The sequence below is a fragment of the Malania oleifera genome, chromosome 3 (assembly GCF_029873635.1).
Source record: "Malania oleifera isolate guangnan ecotype guangnan chromosome 3, ASM2987363v1, whole genome shotgun sequence".
Taxonomy (NCBI): Eukaryota; Viridiplantae; Streptophyta; class Magnoliopsida; order Santalales; family Ximeniaceae; genus Malania; species Malania oleifera.
In genome coordinates, this window is record NC_080419.1 from 107,081,946 (window position 1) to 107,104,819 (window position 22,874).

The window sequence follows — 22,874 nt, forward strand, 5'->3', positions numbered from 1 at the left end:
ACAAACACCACAAAGTAGAGAGGAAGGAATTGTTGGAGATGACGTCCTAGAACAAGACGTATGACAACGAAGGTAGGCGAAGGTAGGAAGGAGAAGAGTGTTGAGGAAGAGAAAATAAGAAGAAAGGTCTAGCAGGAGAAAGAAGGAGAGGGAATGTGAACTAGGGCTTATGGTGAGAAGACAAGGAGAGGACAACTTGAGCGGTAGAAGAGGAGAGGTTGAATGGAAGCTCCTACTTAGGTCGAACTGCTAGAAGAGTACCTCCATTGTCGTCAATGAAGGAAAGCAGTGAGGGTAATTGACGAAGGGAGGCGTCATTGAAATCTCCCTTGTTGACTGTGGTTGTTATCATTTTTGTGTTGCAAATTTTAATGCTTGTTTATGTTTTTTTGTTGTGTTATGATTAATGATGTATAAAAGTATAAACAATCAGAAGGTGGAATGGAGATTCTTTAAAATAGTGGACATAGTTTTGCTATAGTGTTTTGGTTAGTAGATGATTCATCTTTAAAATCAAACTATAATTAACATTAAGATATATATGCAAAAAAGATAAAAGTTTTGATAAGGAAACCATGTTTTGTTTGATTAGTTATGGAAAAACTATCATCCGCTTCTATGCTCCTTCGTGTGGAAACATAATGGTTTAATTTCTTGAGCTTATCAATGATGTAGTGATTTATGAGCATAGAATGTAAAGAGTAATGGTGGACATAACGACATGGTGAATGACATGATCTGGGATTCAAATTAGACCTCAACATTTGCTAGAAGGATTGGAAATATCACTATTAATATAGTGAATCAACCTTGAAACTCATGGAATTTTTTGTGACCATTGTAGACCATTTGAAACTTTGTTAGATCTTGTTATCATAAATTCTTACCAAATTCACCTAGATCAAGGGAATAGACCGGGTCAGTATAAAAGGGAAAGGGTCAATAACTTTGCACAAGAAACTAAGATATGGTTAGAAACTTGGAATATAGGGACCATGGTTTTAAATAAAGGCCACACCTATACCGTTACACACCGCAAAATCGGTGGAAAGAAAAATCACGGCTGTAGCAGCCGTTATGGACCGCGATCATTACGTAAAGGCCGCTACGACCATTACGTAACCACTACAGGACTGTTACACAAAAAAATTAGTTTATTTTTTTACTTTTTCTTTTCACTTTTTCCCTCTCTTTCATATAGCATTCTCAATATACCAAGTGACAAGAGGGGGAAAAGTGGAAAAGTTATAATGAGTATGACAATGATACAAAATTTACTATTTCTTTAAATACTCACAATAGATGCATTAATTAACAATTTGCAAATACTAACTTGTTAGGAAAATATTTTATCTTGGTAATATTAGTAATGTGATATTTATGTTTTATATTTTTCAACTTCAACCTTCTTTATTTTCTAGCTATTTTATATTTTTATTATTTGTATGCCTTATGTGTCTAATAGATTAAAGGAGTGTATAATGTATAATGTATAATGTATAATGTATAATGTATTATGTTTTATTAATTAATTTAGCACACATAAGAATTTATCACGGATAAAAACAATGAGAAGTATAAATACACACGCACGCGTAATTTTTCTATCAATGGTGGTTTAAAACAAATGTAAACTTGTTGCCCTTACCAAATAACTTAGTTACTTGAACTAAAGGACCCAAAATACACTAAAACTCTTTCTAAGAAGGGCTAAAAGCTTAAAACATGCAAGTATGCTAATATGCACAAGGTTGTGCATGTTTCAAAAAAATTCACGGCCGTTACACCCGCTTCCCGTTATATAACATCCACTACTCCCGCTTCCCATTACGCCCGTTACCGTTATGTTACGCTACCCGCTACCGTGATTTAAAACCATGATAGGGACCCTTACGGGAGAAAAGTATGGAAATAGTGGAAATAACGTTTAGAAGGAAAATCAACTTAATTTGCCTTTAAGAGACGAAATGGGTAGGAGAGAAAGCTAGAGAAATTGAAAAATTAGGATTTAAATTTTGATACACAGGTAGAGAGAAACATAAACACAAGGTGGGTATTATTGTAGATAGAGACCTAAAAGATAATGTAGTAGTTAATAGAATAAGGGATAGGATCATGAAAATTAGGATAGTTCTAGGTCAGCTTGGAGATGGTGAATGCCATTAGTGCATATGCTCCCCAAATAGGCTTAGCAGATAATTTGAAAAGGCAATTTGGGAAGATATGGATAGCATTTTACAAGGGATACCAATGTCTGAAAATACATTTATAGGAGCTGATTTGAACGGTTGCATTGGCAAAGATAATATAGGATATGAAAGGATACATGGAGGCCATGGATATGGAGATAAAAAATGAGGCCGATGATACAATCTTAGATTTTTCCATGTCTTACAATTTGGTTTTTTTGAATACTTGCTTTATAAAAAGAGAAGAACACTTAATAACATTCAAGAGTGGGTACAATAAAAGCCAAATAGATTTCTTCTTAACTAAGAATGGGGACTGTCTATGTTGTAAGGATTGTAAAATTATTCTAGGTGAAAGTTTGGTTACACAACATAGTCTTATTACTATGCATATTAAAAAATGGAAGAGGAGGAGTAGCATAAATCAACACAAGAGGACTAGATGGTGGAACTTGAAAGGAGATAAAATTCAAAGATAAAATGAACAAAAATTGTGATTGGACAGTAGGGGATAAGATTGATGCAAATATTGTTTAGAATAAAATGACAAATTCTATCGTAAGGATAGCAAAAGAGGTTTTAGGTGAGTTGAAAAGAAGATACTTGGGTAGTAAAGAAAGTTGGTAGTGGGATGAAGAAGTTCAAAAGGCCTTTAGGACAAAGAAATTGGTATAAAATATGGCAAAATTGTAAAAATATAAAAAATCTTGAAAAATGTAAAAAAGTGAGAAAAATGCAAAAAATACTATCAATGAAGTTAAACATAGAGCTTATGATACTATATATATACTAAACTAGATACAAAATAAGGAGAAAAAGACATTTATAGACTCTCTAGAGTTAGAGAAAGAAAATGTAAAGATTTAGGTGATGTAAAATATACAAAGGATGACAATGATAATGTTTTAATTAGAGAAGAAGGCATAAAAGAGACGTGACAAAGATACTTTTATAAGTTGTTTAATAAAAACCAAAATGAAAGATTAAACTTGGAAGTGATAAATGAAGAGAAGATTAAAAATAGGAGATTTATGCACAAAATTAGACTCCTTGAAGTTAAGATGACATTAAAAAAGATGAAAAGTGAAAAATCTATAGGACCAGATATAATACCAATTGAAGTTTCGAAATGTTTAGGGGATAAAGGAATTATTTGTCTAACTAATCTATTCAATAATATTATAAAAACCAAGATATTGCCAAAAGAATGGAAGAAAAATACGTTAGTACCTTTGTATAAAAACAAAGGCGATATTCTAAGTTGTAATAACCATCGTGGAATTAAGATTATGAATCATACGATGAAAGTTTGGGAAAGGGTAATTGGACATAGAATAAGAATAAACGAAGATCTCAGAAAATCAATTTGGTTTTATGCTTAGGAGATCAACTATAGAAGCTATTTATCTTTTAAGAAGTTTAATGGAAAAGTTTAGGGAAAAGAAGATGATATCATGTTGATTGATGATAGTAGGAGTGGAGTGGAGTCTAAAGTAGAACTTTAGAGAGTCACATTAGAGTCTAAAGGGTTTAGGATAAGTAGAAATAAGACAAAATATATAAAATGTAATTTTAGTAAGGTAAGGAGTAGCAACAGAAAGAAGATTAAACTGGGTAATCAAGAGGTTAATAACACCAATAGATTTAGATATCTTGGATCTATTGTGCTACGTGAAGGGGAAATTGAAGATGTAGTGCATAGAATTAAGACAAGTTGGGTAAAAGGGAGGAGTGCAACGGGTGTGTTGTGTGATCATAGAATACCCTTAAAATTAAAAGGAATTTTTTATAAGACAACTATAAGGCTAGCTATGCTTTATGGTTTAGAATGTTGGGCAACTAAGAAACAACATGTACAATAAATGAAAGTTGCTGAGATGCGTATGTTAAGGTGGATGGGCGGTTTAATATGTAATAATTTAGGCATAGCACCGGTTGAAAACAAGATAAGGGAGGGGCGACTTAGATGGTTTGGACATTTGAAACGCAGGCCTAGTAGTGTGTCTGTGAGGACTGAGGAGGAGCGAGTTAGGTATGATTTTTGGCATGAAAAGGGGTACGAGTAGGCCTAAAATAACTTGGAATGAGGTAGTGAAGAAGGATTTATTAGTCCTTAATCTAATAGAGGAAAATGCTCTAGATCGGGTGAATTGGCAGAGGAGGATTCATGTTGCCGACTCCACCTAGTGTGACTTAAAGACTCATTGTTGTTGTTGTAGGCCATGTGAAATTGAAATTGCCACTGCCTCCTTAACTACTCATGACATGCATAGCATCAGGACTAGAAAGTGACCCACTAAGCACTAAATTATCGTCCATGCATTAATAAACAATGTCCCCAAACCCTTTTTTGTTAGTTAAATTCATCGCATGGGTCGTGAAACCTATGGCTGAGCAATGCGATAAGAGGTTAAAATAATTTCAAACCCCATATCTGTGAAAACATGCATAGATTGTGGAATCCTTGGTAAGCACAATTATTAAATTTGTGATCTGGATCATTGGGATTGTAATCCTATGATCCAACTTTACCAAAATGATTTTGATTTTTCATAGAATCACAAATTGGTTGGATTGGAATATAATTGATGGGATTGGTAGGTTATAAGTCAAAAAATCCTAACGTTATATTTTAAAATTTTTACTAAATTATTTCTATAACTTGTCCTATATAACTTGTACAAGGAATGGTTATTTAGGAAGTGATTTGGTTTGTCTAATATTATAAAATTATAGGCTAAAAAATTATTTTTATATTGATGTCATCAAATGGTTCAAACTTCAAAAATTAATCTCAAAGAAATGGCTTTTGGGGAGTTGTGGATTAGGTTGATCCATCAAAGCATTCAAACTCCATCCTTCTTAGTGCCTGGTAATGGCTGCCTATCAAATGTTTTTCGCTCTGCTTGAGGTCTTAGGCAAAGAGGATATCATTTATATTGATTATGGAAGATTAAGACTTACGTTGGGAAAAGCTTTTGAAGGGGGGCTTCCTCGAAGAGTCGAAGATCTTAGCATTTGAACAGGAGGGAAATGGAAGTATTTCATCTCCTATTTGCAAATGATACCATTATTTTTTGTGAAAATGACCCTCACTAGATCCTTAATCTTAGGTGCATCCTCCTTGGATTTGAAACAGTCTTTGTGTTAAAGGTGAACTTGGGAAAGTGCAAACTTATTTTGTAGGAGGACATAATTGAGGGGCCTCTCCTTGTGGGTCTCTTGGGATGCAAGCTGGGGGCTTTTCTAGTTACCTACCTTGGCCTTCCTCTTGGTGCTAAACTGAAAGATAAAGGTGTTTTGGACCCAATGATTGAAAGATTTGAAAGAAATCTCGCGATTGGAAAATGAATTATCTGTCTAAAGGTGGGAAACTTATCCCTGTAAAAGCACTCTATCTAGTCTCCCTGGTATATTGTATGTCCCTCTTGCCCATCCTTTGATTAGTTGTTGAAAGGTTTTAAGGAATTCAAAGGAGATTCATTTGGGGGAGTTTAGGGAAGGAATTCATATACGATATGGTAAAACAAGGGGTTGTTGAACATCCTCTAAGATATGGAGGTTTAGGGCTAAAATCCTTATTGACTTTCTATAGACATTTTCCTCGGAAAATGGCTTTGGATATTCATGAAAGAGAAAGATAATGTAGTGAAGTTTTTGCTTCCAAGTATGGTCTTCTACATATAGTTGGGAGAGAACCACATGGTGTTTGAGTCTAGAAATTCATAATGGTTGGACCAGAAAAGTTGGGTGAGGGCCACCTAGTGTTGGAGTTCGGAAATTCATCTAACAAAGGTTGGGAGGATTTCTTCCCTTGCACCAGTTTTTGAGTGGGGTATGGGGATTATATTTTCTTCTAGCATGACATATGTTGTGGTCAATCTCCCTTTGGTACCGAATTCCCATCTAACTGCAGATTGGCTCATGACAAGGATGCCTTCATCAGTAATCATGTCCGAATCTTTGACTGAGGGAATATTTGGAGCATTCCTTTAATTAGGAATGTTTTAGATTGAGAAATAGAACAACTTACTGATTTTATTGATTGCTTTATTTATGAAGTTCAATGATGTAACACCCCAAACAATCCAAGTGGGCTTTGGATGCAGTGACGTTCACTGTCAAATCATTCTATAGGAAACTCACTCCCCTAGTAGGAACTTTTGATAACTTTCCTTGGAAGGTCATATGGGAAACTGTGGGCCCAACCAGAAGGTGCTTTTTTTGCATGAGAGGCGACTCTTGGGAAAATTCTTGTGTAGAAAGTGTGGAAACTATTAGATCACATCTGCTTGCAATTTTCTTGGACTACAAGCCTATGGGACTTTCCTCAATCAAACGGTAGTGGTCTATTTCTATAACAGTGGTAGTTGGGCTTGGAAAGGAATCTGTGCTAGTAAAGAGAGGAAGAAAGCCTTGTCTCTCATTTCCCATCTTTTGGTTGGTGTAGAGGGAAAAGAATAACAGCACTTTCAAAGGAACGGCGATGCCCCTATATGTTTTTAAAGACCACTAGATTGCTACTCTTACTAGATGGCATAGTGGTTTGTCGTCAGTTGACTCACTTGTAATTCTTGATTTGACATCCTGCAGAGCAGGTAAGTGTTTTGTTGATGTATGTGGGTGGCCCCTTGATGGTCTTCAATAAAGATCCCTTTGGCTGATAAAAAGACTTCAAACATTAATAATGTGCATTGGATGATAATAAAGATAATGGTGGTGGTGATGGTTTTAATGATGCCCATGATGATCTCAATGATGCTCATGAACCAAATACTGGTTTCAAGGTTGACACTAATGTCAATGAGCTAGCTTGATAGTTTGGATTTTGTTATTTGTTTGCTATTTTTCTTTAACTGTTAAGATTCATTTTGTATCGTTGTTTGTTGATTAATTTGAGTTAAAATTTATGTTTTTCTTTTTTTCTTTTTACAAGTATTTATTCCTTCTTCCTTACTAAATTCCTTTTCCTAGTCTTAAACACTTGTGAGACAAATTTTTTTTTTTCGGTTTACAATGTTTAAATTTATGGAAAATAACATAAAAATGCATTTTTACATCTATTTTTATTGTTTGTTGAATCTTACAATCCTCGATTTTATCTTGCTATCCCTTCTAGTGATCCCATGTTGGGTCCAATGTTAACAACCTTGCTTGTGAGTGGTAATATTTACATTGGAAGAGCTCATTGGTTTAGGAGACAGTCCCATGCCTGCTTCCTTGAAGCATGACGAGGAATTGGTAGTCTTGGGCTGTTGGTAGTTATTACTTCTTTTCTCCTAATATCCGTTATAGTTTTGGTAGTAGGGAGAGAATCCATTTTTGGGAGGATCTGTGGATTGGGGATTCTCCTTTGGTCTTATGTGTCCTTATCTTTTTCAATTATCATCTTTTCATGATACCCCATCTCTACCCTCCTCCTCTTGCAAGAGAGTGGGTATTCATGGATTTTCATTTTGTGAGGAACCTTAATGAGAGAGGGAGACCAATGAGTTTGCCCCTTTGATTAATGTGCTTCATTCTTTATGGCTTCAGTTTTGGAGTGACCAAAGAGTCTGGGCTTTAGGCTCTTTTGGGAAATTTTCTTGCAAATCTTTCTATTATTTGATGTACGATCCCAATGTTACTCTTTTTGCCCTTCACTCTTTGTTTGGAAAGTTAAGATTCCTTCAATGATTAAGGCCTTTATGTGGACAGCAATCCTGGGAAAAATTAACACTAATGACTTGGTTCAAAGCAAAGACCTAATAAGTGTTTTTGCTTGACATATGTGTCCTTTGCTTTAAGAGTGGGGAGAATTATTCGTACTTTTGCTTACATTGTCATTTCTCTTGGACACTTTGGAGGAAATTGTTTGGCATTCTTGGAGAGAATTGGGTTTGACCTTCCTCTTTAGAAGTGTTTTAATGTTTAGGGGGTTTGAGAAGGGGAGGGAAAGGCATGTGACGCTGCTCAACTATGGCTATCTTTTGGTGCATTTGGTTGGGGAGAAATGCCCAAAATTTTCTAAGTTGAATTACTTCTCATAATTTGCTTTGGTGTAGAGTAGTGTTTCTGCGCGTTGCTCTGGGTTTCGGTGAATGGTTTCTTTCAGCATTTACCTTTGGCAGATTGACAGTGGGGGATTGGATTGTTTTGTCCAGTAGAGCTGTTCTGTAATTATTTATTTTAACGTCTTGTATTTTGGTTTCTTTTTCCATTTTGTTCTTGTTCTTATGTTTTGGGTAGAGTAGCTTATCCTCCCTATTTTCTACTTCTTCTTTCTGTTGTACTTTTATTTTCCTTCTCTAATAAATTTCTTTGATAATAATTAAAAAAAAAACCTGATTCCTCTTCAATTTTAGTGGGCTCTAATAGCTTTTATATGCAGTCAACTGCATTTTGCGCATGCTTCTCCTATACTTTTGTTTTTTGTTAAGCAAAATAAAATTTCAATAATAAGAGAATAATTTGCAAGAGGGAGAATGAGACATATTCTAAAGAAAATCTGGAACAAACTAGAAGAAACTACTTACTACAGAAAGAAAAAAAAAATCGACAAGCCAGCACATTCCTCCAATCTCTTTAAATCTCCTGGAATCTATTCCCTCTGAAAAACCTATAACCAATTCACCACACTGATGCCAGATACTGGATTTTTTCCCAGACCAGCTCCCAAGTTAATTTTTTTCCCCAGAGAATATCCATGCATTATGTTCCATCCATATCCCCCATAAAGCTGCAAATAAGCCACACCTCTGTAAGCCTGCCCTACCCTACCCTTCTACCAAAACCTGTAAAAGAAATGGCTAATAAGTCTTCCACTGATGCAGATGGCATAGCCAACACTCTCCCACAATACCAAAATTCTTATTCCAAATCCCCCAGACAAAATCACAGTGTTAAAGGTGTCGAGAAGCTGTCTCAAAGTTCTTGAAACAGAGCACACATACATCGGGAGAGAGTGCCTTCAATGGTCTTCTGTTGCAGCAAGTTATTAGTATTTGTTTGCATCTGAGTTTTGATATTCGAAGGATGAATTGTCAAAACATGGAATTGTATTCACAGAATTGGATTTGTCTTACTTTGGTTTCATTCTCAACTGATTTGGTTAGAAGCAGCTCGTGGACCATCTCATTTGCTTTGCTGTTCAAATCAATCTCCAGAAAAACAAAGAGGGACCGATGAGGACATTTCTAGCCGAGTCAAGTGCTGGAGAAGAAGATTGGGGGGAGGGCAACACAGTCCTTTTAATATCTTTTTTTGGCTAGCTGGGGCTGGCCGGTTGGGGGGTACTGGCCAGCCTTATCCCACATAAATGGCTAAGCATTCTTTCTTAGCCAGTCCTATTCTACTAGTTTGATGCACCAAACATGGGCTAAGGATCCAAACGCACCCTAGATGTCTTTCATTATCATTCTATTTGCATGCATGTGCACACACATTTCGGATGCTTCTGCTGTACATTCAACCCTTCAACTTCTGAAGGAAAAATGCTTCCTATCCTTTTGACTTGAGATGTTTCTAGCCATTCTTATACTTGTGCTTCCACATGCTATACATTTAACCTGTTGTATGATTTTTTGGTATGGTTGTTGGGTGTGGATAAGCTGTTTTGGAGTCTTCTATTTCTGCATGTCTGTGCAATTGTTGGTTTTATTTGCTCATCTGTTGTGGGACATGGGGATTTCCATACCATGCATATTGACATGTCATCAACAAAGGTGAAAGTAAATTATTGGTCTCTTGAACAAAATATCATTTGTGGTTGCATTTAACAACTCACGGCTGAGAAAGAAAAGACTCAACTATATAACAGAGTATTAATATGGTGGTGTGAAATTTGTGTGCAATAATGATTTGAAGTTATGCATGAGAAAGCAATTTTAACAATTTTTCGTGATCTGTTGAAATAATGTTAAAAGATCTTGGTGAGCTATTCCCTGTTTATTTTATTTGTCTTATTTTTGAGTGCACGATGATAAAGTAATTCGTATATAACTAAACATAAATTTCAATTCCTAAACTTTTATTATATGAGTGTATATATTACCATGTTGTGTTGTTTCTAATGTCCATGTGGTTGTTGTAGGGGAGTGGGTTTGATTGTTATAGAATAAAACTTACTGCAAAAGAACACAATACGAGAAAGGGAAGAAACGCAAATGTGAAATAAAGAAAAAGCTTTATAGCTTCTATTTTCCTCTGTCATTCTATGAGTCTCTTCCTTTTAGCGTATGACATCGTCACTCCCTTTGGCAGCATCCACTAATTTGGAACTTAATTTGAAAGCCATATATCTACCCAAACGTTTTCGGGATGCTCCCAATAACCAATGAATGGCAAGTGATTTTCCTTGTGTGGATCTTGTTTCAATGGGAACTTGATGATTCAATTGGCAAGAGATGTAGTGAAAACTTTGAAACTTCAGTAAGAGTGTTGTAAAATGCTGACATTCTGAATATATTTGATGATGAAGGGAATGAAATTGCAATCTTGGTTATATTTCTTAATTACTTTTAAGAGATTGACTGTTGGCCCATAACCTAATGGCTTAAGCTTTTGAAGTGGTAATCCAACATGGTATCACAATTATGTTACCAAGTGATCCTGGGTTCTAGTCTTGTTGCCTGCGTTTATTGTGTCGTGGTTAAAATTATCTTGTTACCAATAATGGGTGTATTTATTGTTTGTTTTTCTCTCCACATGCAAGTGGGCTACACGTGCGGGGGTGTGTCAAAGCTTGATATAGATTTTAAGCCCACAACCAAACAGCTTAGCTTTTAAGAGAAGCGGTAATCTGATATAAAAACTTTCCAACTCATATGGAATGGGAATGGGTGGTGATATTGGTTTCCTTGTTTTTATTCTTGAATGCTGCGTTGAACTGTTGTGTTACTTGTATTTATTTTTTGTTTTAAAATCCTATTGATGACCATGCCATTTTGTTTTCATGCTGAGTCTTTGTAGTTCACCTTGACACATAGTTATTTATAAATTTTTATTTTCCTTTGCACTCTGCAGAACATGCTACAAACTGGCTTAATTGTTGGTGGATGGGATAAGTATGAGGGAGGTAAAATATATGGAATCCCTCTTGGTGGAACAATTATAGAGCAGCCTTTTGCTATTGGAGGTATGCTATTTCTGTAAAGAACTTTTCTGTATGATTCCAATTATATATTTTCTCTTTTGTGCTTGTGCTAGGGCTCAGTTCTCATTTTGTTTCTTTTTATGATGTTACATTTGTGATCATAATTTTCGCAGGGATGAATTTTCTCTTCCTCATAGTTTGTATTGTTTAGGACAGAGTTGGAAACATTTTTGCAGGGAGTAATAATTTTAGTTTTCTCATATCGTTTTCAATGCTCATTAAATAAAAAAAAACTGCCTTAATATGTTTGGCTAATTTATCTGTTGCTGTGGTTATTTGCTGCATGTTTATCTGCACATGGGTGTAGAATGTAACAGTTATGCTTTGTTATCCATAACAATTATCGCTCGTTTGCCTACGTGATAGTCATCAGTAAATTCTATATATCATTGGTCTTTTATTGAATGCTTATCCTGTTGAAGTTAGGTCATGGCTTGACGATAGAAATAGTTTTGTGCTTCTGTACTTGATTAGTGTGTCTAACAAAGAAACTTAGTGCCATGTTCTTTAATGTGTTATGTGCTCACTATATGTTTACTTGAACTGCTTTCTTCAGTACGCTTTCTGTTGCATGAATATTAGCATGTGAGTGAAATACCAGTGTTGGATGGAATGAGTTCCATAAATGTGAACATATGGTGATTATTCTTTACAGTACATAAAAAGGAAAATTGGATCATTTGGATGCTTTGAAAATTCAATTATATTTCCTTGTCTAATTGATATTGAACACCTAAAAAAACACCACACTTCAATCCTGCTTGAGTTCTATTTATGTATTTTTGCTTGGCTGGATATAACTATAATATATATATATATATATATTTTATTTATTTATTTTCTGTTGTCAATATGTATTATATATCGAAGTAGGAATGTATAAAATTGTGTAAAATATTGTATTTGTCTAAAATGTGCTCTGCTTTTTAAGCTGTTTTTAAAAAAAATATCCTTAATAGACTTTCCTCAAGTATGATTTTATATTTGACAAAAATTTCTTTTTTTTTTGGCATTTGTTTGTACTAAGATTTTCTTGTATGGTCAACTATTAGTACGATATTATATTTGAAAAGACTATTTTTAAAATTTGTACACAGATGCTTTCTTTGGGCTTACTAGTAATTAATGATACCATTATTATTATATTTTTTTATCTTTATAAAATAATATTCCGAAAAATCAGAATTTTCAAACTAAAAGCCCCTATTTCGCCCATGAAATTTTGATACGATGACGTGGAAGTAAAATGCATTAAAATGTCTATCCAAGGATTTACTCTAAAAGTTATACAATTTGAGACCACTGGTTAAAATTAGGAGGTTGGAAGAATCCCAATTCTACTTGTAAAAATTGTAGCCAAATGACTTGAGGAAAAACACATGTTCTAACATCTTTCTAAAGACATCTATCCTGTAGTAAAGAGCATGTGAGTAAATAACTACGAAGGCTCCATAGAAAATGCAAATTTTTTAGGCTTTTTATCAATTTAAAACATTCTTGTCAATTTAACTTCCTGATCTCACTCAAGAGATTTTAGCTAGCGCTCTTTCTATCATTTTATTGTTTGGTTGGAGTCCAGAAAGGTTATACGGGGCCCTACTCCCCTTCAGGTGGACCATCATGATTTTCATAATTTGTTAATGGAGTCTTGTAGTACTTATCATGTTGTTGATTTGAAGTTTTTAGATTTATGAAGCTAAAAGGGTTGAAAGAGGAGCTAAAAAAGTGGAACTTAAAGGGGTTTGGATATAGAGTTTTTAAAAGGAGCATTTTGTGTGTGAGCTGTGTGTGTTAGAGAGGAGGGAGATCAAGAAGGGGCTTTTTGAAGAGGAAAAGTGAGGATAGTGGGCTTGAAGAATGAGTTAAGAGAGTGTTCTTCCAATATAGGTTAATAGTTTGGAGGCAAGAAAAAGGAAATTTAATGGGCTAGGAAGTGGGGGGATTGCAATTCTAAATTTTTTCAAATGGGCTAGTGAGGTGTAATTATATAAGAGAGATGGAGTTGAGGAATGGGTCAAGAGTGACTGATGAGAGGATGATAGCAGAAGAGGTTACTAATTTTTTAGAAATTTTTTTTTGGAGGAAGATTTAGAAATGCCTCCTATGATTGAGCAGTTGTCGTGTGTCCTATCTCGGATTTTTAGAAGTTTTGGTTGGAGAGACCTTTTCAGGAGGAGGATTAGGGCAGTAGTTTTTATTCTTGAGAGGGATTAAGCTCCTGGGCCTGATGGGTTTAATATAGATTTTTTTTAGGAGTGTTGGGATGTGGTGTGGGGGGATTTAATGAATTTTTTTTTTAATGAGTTTCATGGTAATGATAAATTGAAGAAAGAGTGAATTCTTCCTTCATCTCTCTAATGCCGAGGAAATATAGGTGTATTAAGGTTTTGAAATTTAGGCTCATTAGTTTGGTACTGTGTATAAGCGTAAGGTGTTGCTAATAGGTTAAGTTCCGTCCTTACTGATACTATTACTCTTGCACAAATTGCTTTTGTGGGAGGGGGGCAGATTGTGGATGCTATCTTGGTTGCGAATGAGTTAGTGGAGGATGCTTGTTATAGGAAGATGAGTGGCATTGTGTTTGAATTAGGCTTTGAGAAGGCTTATGATAGGTTTAGTTGGGTTTCTTGGATAGGGTGCTTAGGAGGACAGGTATTGGAGTTAAGTGGGGAAGTTGGATTAGGCGGTGCCTGTTTAATGTTTGTTTACCAGTGATTATCTGGGCAGCTTAAAGATTGTCTCTCTCATAGTAGTCAAAAGTGCACGAGGTGCAGAGGGGCGATGGGGCTAGCGCCCCACCAGGGCTGAGTTGAGGCGACCTTCAAGAAGTGCAATGAGGCGCAGTGAGTCGCACCTTGCTATATCTGACCTTTAACATTTAAAAAAAAATACCATTTTAGAAAGAAAACATTTACTTTGAGCCAGAGCCAGACAGAAGCACCCTAGCCCTAGTGCAGGAGAGGCTTCGACTTGAACCAGCATGACAGACCTTCTTCTTCAAGTCTTCGAGCCTTCAACAGAAAGAGAGCCTTTACCAGAGCCCTTTGTCTTCAAAGTTAGACCTTCGTCTTCGAGTCTTCAAGCCTTTCGCCAGCAAGAGAGCCTTCGCTGGAGCCTTCAAACATGAGAGAGACATCAAACCAGTGAGTAGTCATTTCCAGTCTTCGTGAGTCATCAAGCTGCTTCAAGCAGGTAAGCTGTCTTCTTCTTCCTTTTCTTCTTCTTCTTCTTCAAGGGCTCGCTGCTCTCTTCTTCTTCTTCGAAACTAAGTCTCGAGTGACTGGGATTGAGTCTCGACCATGTTAGGTTTACTGCCAGCTCTTCATGTTCTTATTTCTCTTTTTCTTCTTCGAAACTTAGCCTCAGGGCTCAGTATTTTGCTGCTGCTGCTGCCTGTTGGTGGTTGGCAGGCTGCCCTGCTCACAGCCAGTTAGATATTAACTTGCATTAAGCCATTAAGTTAATATTATATAATATGTAATTAATTAGTTGTGTAGACTGAAGTATTTATAGTTTAATGCAACTTGATGTATAATTTTTTTATTGAATTTAGTTGCTGTTTTGTTTGGAAATTGTATACAAACTATACATTTTCCTGAATTTAATTTATTTATCAATTTAAGTGATGATCGAGGAGGAATTTTGGTTGTTAGGCTTTGTAATCTTTTATTTTACTCTTTTCTTTTGATATTGATGTGTTCATATATCAATTACCCATCAAATAGGCATTGTACACAATTTTAATAATTTTGGGCCTCACCTTTTGAAGGCACGAGGTGCCTCATGCCTCAGCTCCGAGTACCCTTTGCACCTCAGTATGCTTTGCGCCTTTGATTACTATGGTTTCTCTTCTTCTAGGGAAGTTACTAAGCTAGGCAAGGGGGATCCCTTAGCCCCCTTACTTTTTGTCCTTGCGGTGGATGTTTTGAGTTGGATAATAGATATGGCTGTAGATAGTGGCGTTGTGAGGGGTATTAGGTGGGCAAGGAGGTGGTTGTAGTGCATCTTTTGCAGTTTGCAAATGATACTGTTAGATTACAACTTTAGCTTAAGCTGTTAGGTTGTGTGCCAACAATATATATCAAGCCTTAATATTTCCCCACATGTGCAGCAGATTGTACATGGTGAGTTAAAACGAAAGATAGACAACACTCATTACTGGGAATAAGATAATTCTTAACAAACAAACAATAAACACAGGCAACAAGACTGGAAACCAAGTCCCTTTGTCAACTGTTGCAATGATACCATATTTGATTTCCACTTTAACTAAAAGCTGAAGCTGTTAGATTGTGGACTAACAATGTATATCAAGTCTTAATACCATTATTTTCTTAGATGACCATGTTGACTCTCTTGTAAACTTCTCACCATTCAGCTAATCTTTGAGTGTCTTTGTTCGTATAATTAATTTGGGAAAAAGTTGTTTTGGGCCCATTAGTGTTTGTCTTTAGAGGATTTTGGAGATGACTTCCCTAGATGAGTATGGTGTTTTATATTGGCCTTTGATCTATTTAGGAGTTTGTTTGGGTGGAAAGCCTAGTTCTTTAGCCTTTTGTGATCATTGATATCTAAGGATGCAAAGTGGTAGGATGGTTTCGAAGGAGCTTTGTTTTCTTTAGGAGGTAGAAGCCATAGAATTACTTTTATTCAACCCACAATTTTGAGCATTATGTTGTATTATTCATATCTTCTTAGGATCTCGGGAGGGGTAACTCAAAAGATAAAGAGGATTATGAGGGATTTTCTCTAGTCAAATGTAGGGGAGTGAGATCATTTGGTTAGATGGGGGGTGTTGTGTAGTTCTAAAGAAGGAAGTGAGTTGGGTCTTGGTAATTTGGTGTTTGAAGACACTTCATTGTGGGCTTAGTGGTTGTGGAGGTTACCCTTGGAGGTGAATTTTCTTTGGTACCTAGTAATAAAAAGTAAATTTGGCTTGCATAATGAGTGGGATGCTAATTTGGGCGTTGGAAGCTCTTCTGAAACTCCTCGGAGGTTTATCCTCTTTTTCTTCCTTTGAAAATTGCATTTGTAAAGTAACTATATTAGGTTTTGGGAAGATGTTTGGATAAGAGGAGAATCATTATCTTCTTCCTTTGCTTAGTTTTATTGCCTTTATTCTCATCATAATGATGTGATTTCCTCTTTTCTTGTTGTTTAGAGGAATGCTTTACCTTGAGACTATCATTGAACGATAGAGAGGTGGAGGAACTGTCTTTCTTTATTCATTTTATTGTAGGATTATCAGTTCTCTGGTAGGAGTGATGATATCTAGTAAAGTTTAGTCTTTGGACACTTTGGGGGAATATTTTGGTAAATCTTTATTTTTTCTCATCTACTAAGATTGATGTGTTCTTTCCTCTATATCGGGGGTTTTGGGAGGCCAAAATTCCTTTGTAGATAAAGGCTTTTGTTTGCTTTGTGGCGCTAAATAGGGTTAAGTGGTTTCAAATAATGGCCGCGGCCATTACGTAACACGCCGTTACTTGACGGTTTTTTGGGCTTCCGATATCGTTACATACCATGAAATTGGTGGGAAGAAAAATCACGGCCGTAGCAGTTGTGACGAACCGCGACCGTTACGTAAAGGCTGCTACGACTGTTACTTAACCGCTATAGGATTCGTATGCCAAAAAAAATATTTATTTTTTACTTTTTCTTCTCACTTTATATCCACCACCTCCCCCGTGTGGGAAAAAATCATTCTCAATATACTATGTGGCAAGAGGGCGAAAGGATTATAACGAGGATGATAATGAAAAAAAAATTTACTATTTTTTAAATAGTAAAAAAGATGCATTAATTAACAATTTGAAAATACCAACTTGTTAGGAAAATATTTTGTTTTGATAATATTAGAAATTTGGTATTTATGTTCTATATTTTTCAACTTCAAGTCTTCAACCTTTTTGTTTTTTTGTTTTTGTTTTTTCTAGTTATTGTATATTTGAATTATTCATGTCTTATGTGTCTAATAGATTAATGAAGTGTATAATATATTTTGTTTTATAAATTAATTTAGCACACATAAGAATTTATCATGCATAAGAATAATGAGAAATTATAAATATGCACACACTTAGTTTTTCAATCAATGGTGGTTTAAAACAAATGTAAACTTCTTGCCCTTACCAAACAACTTAATTGAACTAAAGGATCCAAAATACAAATAAACTCTTTCTAAGAAGGGTTAAAAACTTAAAACATGCAAATACACTAATATGCACAAGGTTGTGCGTGCTTGAAAAAAATTCATGACCGTTACACCCACTTCCCATTATGTAACATCTGCTACTCCTGTTTCTTGTTACACTCGTTACTGTTACGTCATGCTACTTGTTACCGTTACTGTTTCTGTTAACTGACAGTCAACACCAACAATCTGCTGCAGGGAAGGAGGCCCTCTAAAGCTCTTTTTTTGTAATAGTTATTCCATGTCTACTCATTATTATTTCATTGTTAGGATTCCCAAATCAATTGGGATTTCTAATTAATATGTTTCCCAAGTCAATTAGGCTTTTATTTAATGTTAGGATTATTTAATGTTTGTTAGTTAGGATTCCCATATCAATTGGGATTTCTAGTTAATATGAGTCCTAAATCAATTAGGATTTTATTTAGTGTTGGGATTATTTATATGTTTGTTCGGATTCCCAAATCAGCTAGGATTCAAGGGGGGATATTTTACAGTCCTAATAGGAATCAATTTCTCTATCCTATATAGATGTGACCCCTATGGGGCCTTTGGCATTCAAGCAAACAATGAAGCAATAGCATAATTCATAGCCTTTGGCTAATTTGGAGGCAAATCTCCTTGAAGTGATCAAACACTATTTCTTTTAATATTTTCCATTCTTTAAATTTTCCCAATTTCTTCACAATAGAAACCCAGGGTCTTATAATTTGGTAACAAAGCTAGAATTCTTGTGGATGCCGTTAATCCTCCAACAAAAGCAAGATTTTGGAATTTGTGATCTTCACCCATGCACAATGCTCTCAGAAAATTCAGCAGTCCTAGAGGGAAGCTAGGCTAAGGCTGAATGTAGCAATATGTTTTAGTCTCAATTTGAAGAGATGCAGACATTGCTCTCTAAACTACTCGGTACATTTTCCCATAAAGAGAGAGAAGATGATGTCTCTACATCAGCTAATCATAGAGAGTAGCTGTGCGTGTGTGAAGGAGGTTATCAAGGAGAGTGTGATCATGGTCCTTATGAAAGTGGAATTTCCTTGATGGGACAATGATGACCCTACTGGTTGGGTTTCTAGGGCTGAAAAATACTCACTTTCATCGTACTCTGGAAATATTTAATGTTGAGATTTCCTTTTTTAGTTTGGATGGCGATACTATTAAATTGTATGATTGTTTTGAAGCTTGATATGGAATGCCTTCATGGTCAGAATTTGTTTCTATATTGCTTGTCCGATTTGGGCATATTGAATATGAGAATATCAATGAAGAGCTTGCTAAAATATGCCAAACTAGCACTGTCTTGGAGTATCAGACACGATTTGAGCACCTATTGAACATGACTAAAGATTGGAACTAAAGCCAACTTATCAGTACTTTTATTGAAGGTCTCGTACTCGACATTCAGTGTGAGGTCAAAGTGCATTGGCCCACGAACTATGACTCTTGCAATTTCCTTTCCATGGTTAGAAGAAGAAAAGTTGGGAGAAGAATGACGTTGCTCTAACAAGACCATATGCAAGCAAAATGATAGCAACACTATCACACCATTTGCTCCTCACAATCCCTTTGCTAAACAATTGACTCAGAAGGAACTTAAAGAGCGAATGACAAAAGGACTATTCTGTCATTGTGATGAGAAGTGGCATAGAGGGCACCGTTGCAAAAAGGACAACTCTTGATGATTGAATTAGTGGAGGGGCTAGAAGAGGTTGAGGATGAACCGCCTTATTCAAATTAGGAAGGTATGAAATTTGATGATAATGATGAATCTATTACTTCAGTTCTTGCATTAGTTGGTGATGCTAATCCTTAAACCATGAAAATTAGTGACTTCCTAAAATGCCAACTTGTCACTATCTTAAGTTGATACGAGTAGCAATAATAATTTCATGGACACTAAAATTGCTAAGCAACTAGCCTATCTTGTGGAGCAATGTGAAAAGTTTGATGTGAGGGTTATAGATGGACGGACCTTGACATTTCAAAGCAAGTGTACGAAGGTTAAACTTGCCATGCAAAATCATGGGCTGTATGTTGTTTTTTTTTTTTTTTGGTTGCCACTAGAGAACTATGAAGTGTTTTTGAGTATTGAATGGTTAAGGACTTTAGGTGATATAGCTTGGAATTTCTCTAAATTGGTTATGATGTTCACCGTGAATGGCTAGAGAGTGACCCTTAAAGGCAAACATTGTGGTAATGTCACTACAATTTCAAGCCATCGTATGGAGATAATCCTTAAAAAGGAGCAACGTGGTTGCTTGGTACAACTTCGAGCATCAAAGGAGTTACAACAACAATTCGGGCATGATGAAGGCCTAGAATCTCTTTTATTTCAGAATTTTCTGACCTACTTGAGGAGCTACATGGATTGCCACCTCAGCGAACGCATGATCACCACATTCCTTTATTGCCAAATCATTTAGGTCATTTGCGAACTGTACTCACCACTCTTTGTGAGCATTATCTGTTTGTTAAGAAATCTAAATGCAGTTTTGCTCGAGCGCGTGGAATACCTTGGGCATATTGTTTTCCAAGAAGGTATTTCGGTTGACCGTTCTAAAATGCAAGTGATTACAAACTGGCCTATTCCACCAACAATAAAAATGCTGCGAGGATTTTCGGGGTTGACTAGTTTCTATCGCAAGTTTATCAAGGATTATGGAACAATTAGTGCTCCACTGACTGCCTTACCGAAAAAGGATGCGTTCAAACGGAGTGAGAAAGCTGAACAAGGGTTTGTCAAGCTTAAGCACGTAATGACCACCACACCAGTTCTTGCCTTGCTAGATTACAACAAGTTGTTCATCATTGGAGTCTGATGCATCAAGAGTTGACATTGGAGTAGTTTTAATGCAAGACAGACGCCCCATTGCTTTTATCAATAAAAGCTTTTTCTCCACCCCACATTGGCATGACGGACAAAGAGATAATTGCCATTGTGCATGCAGCTACAATGTGGAGAGATTCGTGGGGTTTATTGCTGCTCAGCCTTGAGGACAAGGCTGATTTGAAGGATGTGGGAATGTTAGGATTCCTAAATCAATTGAGATTTCTAATTAATATGAGTCCTAAATCAGTTAGGATTTGAAGGGATATTTTACAGTCCTGATAGGAATCAGTTCTCTATCCTATATATATGTGACCCCTACGGGGCATTTGGCATTCAAGTGAGCAACAAAGCAATAACATAATTCATAGCCTTTGGCTAATTTGGAGGCAGATCCCCTTGAAGTGATTAAACCCTATTTCTCTTAATACTTTCCTTCCTTTAAATTTTCCCAATATCTCCATGATAAAAGGTCTTATCATTCATCTAACATAGAATACGAAAGGAGTAGACATTCCTCTGGGGAAGTTTGGGAATAATTATTCCTTGTTTATTTCTTGTTATGGATTCGTAAAAAGTTTTAAGTTGCCATTTGATTTATGATAATAACATATTTTTATTACAAACTATCAAATTCTTCTGTTATAACTACCTTTACTCCCATTAAAATATGCATTCTGCTAACCAAATGTTATCTGAATTTCTGTAATTACTCAAGTACTCATACTTTAGCCTATAAACTTAATTATGGAGCTGTATTGTAATTATCAATTTGTCAAGGCAAATTATACTATTGCTTGCATAAGTATGAAATTTACTTCGTACCATTTGATAGATATATTTATTTATAAAATTTAATAATCTTAAATTTGAATAATTGAAGCATACTTAATATTATTAACTTGCAATCACTTGCAACACATTTAACAAATTTACATGCAGACATACGTCAATATGTGTGCACGAGCACTTTTTTTTTTTGCTTGAGTAAAGCATACCTGTTTAATGCCCTTAAAGATGAAACTGTAATTGTTTTAATTGATTAATGCGTGTAGCTTTTTTAATGGCTAGGTCATTAATACTTGTATTGTTGGATTCCAATGAATGATGGATTGGATTCAGGCTTCAATCTGATATGTTGGTGATCCAACTTTTATACACAAATACATGCAAATGTCTATGCAACATATATATGTACATACATCCATACATGTGTGTTTGTGGGTGCGCCTGTGCTTCTTCCTTATATCTTAGGATTTGTATGTTTATATTTTTCAAATTCAATTACTTGCATTAGGCAGCTTGTTTTGATTTTGATGATGACAAGTTTGTGCTTTCATGCACTGTTGAAGATGATTTGTATTTTTCTTGAAGTGATATTTCTGTTTCTGAAAATGCTATTTGGTCAGGTAAACTTGTCATAAACCTACAACTTCTACTCTGCTGTATTTTTGCCTGAAATACCATGTGCTGTAGGTTCTGGATCCAGTTACTTGTATGGATTTTTTGATCAAGAGTGGAAAGAAGGAATGACCAAGGAAGAAGCTGAGGTATGCGGTCTTTCTTGTTTGTAGATCCAATTTAATATTGAGAATTATGAGGTTAATCTGGTTAGTTACATCTATAAACAATTTAATTTCACAATTAGGGTTGAGTTTTGACAATATTATCATGTCTAGTGAGTTGGGCAAAGGTGACTGGAGCGTCTGAGCACATGCACTGCTGTTCTTGTAAAATTAGGTTTTCAATTATTTATTTTATCTTCCTTGTCAATGAAAAAGCTCAACTTTGCAAGGGAAGAATATGTGTCCCCAATAATTCCTTTTGATGCTATTGCAGCAATTAGTGGTGAAGGCAGTTTCACTTGCCATTGCACGAGATGGTGCTAGTGGGGGTGTTGTTCGTACTGTCATTGTAAGTTTGTTCATTTTAATCGTTGTCACTCTGGTGGACAAATATTCTTTGCTCACGCACGCATGCATGTATAATTGAGCCCCTGTTTTGCTTTGCGCGATTCTGCAGATAAACTCAGAGGGAGTAACGAGAAACTTCTATCCAGGTGACAAGCTACCTCTTTGGCATGAGGAGTTGGAGCCCAAGAATTCATTGCTGGATATTCTAAACGCTTCTAGTCCAGAGCCAATGAGCATGTAATACAGAGGGTCAGACAACCTATAAATAAACATAAAACGTTTGTAATTCAAGTCTATTGGGACTTTCATTTTCTATGGGCTCAAAAAGTGTAGTATTCGGATTGTGCACATTATCTCATATTTATCCCTTGGCTAAACTAGAGGACTGGACCATATGAAACAAATATTAGCATGCTTGTGTTGTTCGACTGATTTGCATTTTCGACTCCAACCATCACGTGGGAGCCGTTCATATGATTTGCACGGAAAAGAACTAGAAATTGTTTCATTAAATGTTAGATTTGTCTGACCAAATGTATTTTCTGATTTGTCATTGATCAAATGTAATTTCTGATGGGAGATGCTCACTTCCATATTATTATTATTATTATTATTATTA

At 35.7% G+C, this 22,874-nt stretch overlaps 1 protein-coding gene across 3 annotated transcripts in view; it reads left to right on the forward strand.

The window, feature by feature from the left end:
- The window catches only part of LOC131151917 (proteasome subunit beta type-6), a 32,891-nt gene extending 10,123 nt beyond the window's left edge, over window positions 1-22,768 (forward strand). For all 3 annotated transcript variants that reach the window (XM_058103415.1, XM_058103414.1, XM_058103413.1), the window contains 4 exons: window positions 11,193-11,304; window positions 21,819-21,892; window positions 22,182-22,256; window positions 22,365-22,768. In XM_058103415.1, the coding sequence (XP_057959398.1) occupies window positions 11,193-11,304; window positions 21,819-21,892; window positions 22,182-22,256; window positions 22,365-22,496 (393 nt within the window). In that variant the 3' untranslated portion in view covers window positions 22,497-22,768. The remainder of the gene's footprint in view (window positions 1-11,192; window positions 11,305-21,818; window positions 21,893-22,181; window positions 22,257-22,364) is intronic.
- Window positions 22,769-22,874: the final 106 nt, after the last annotated feature.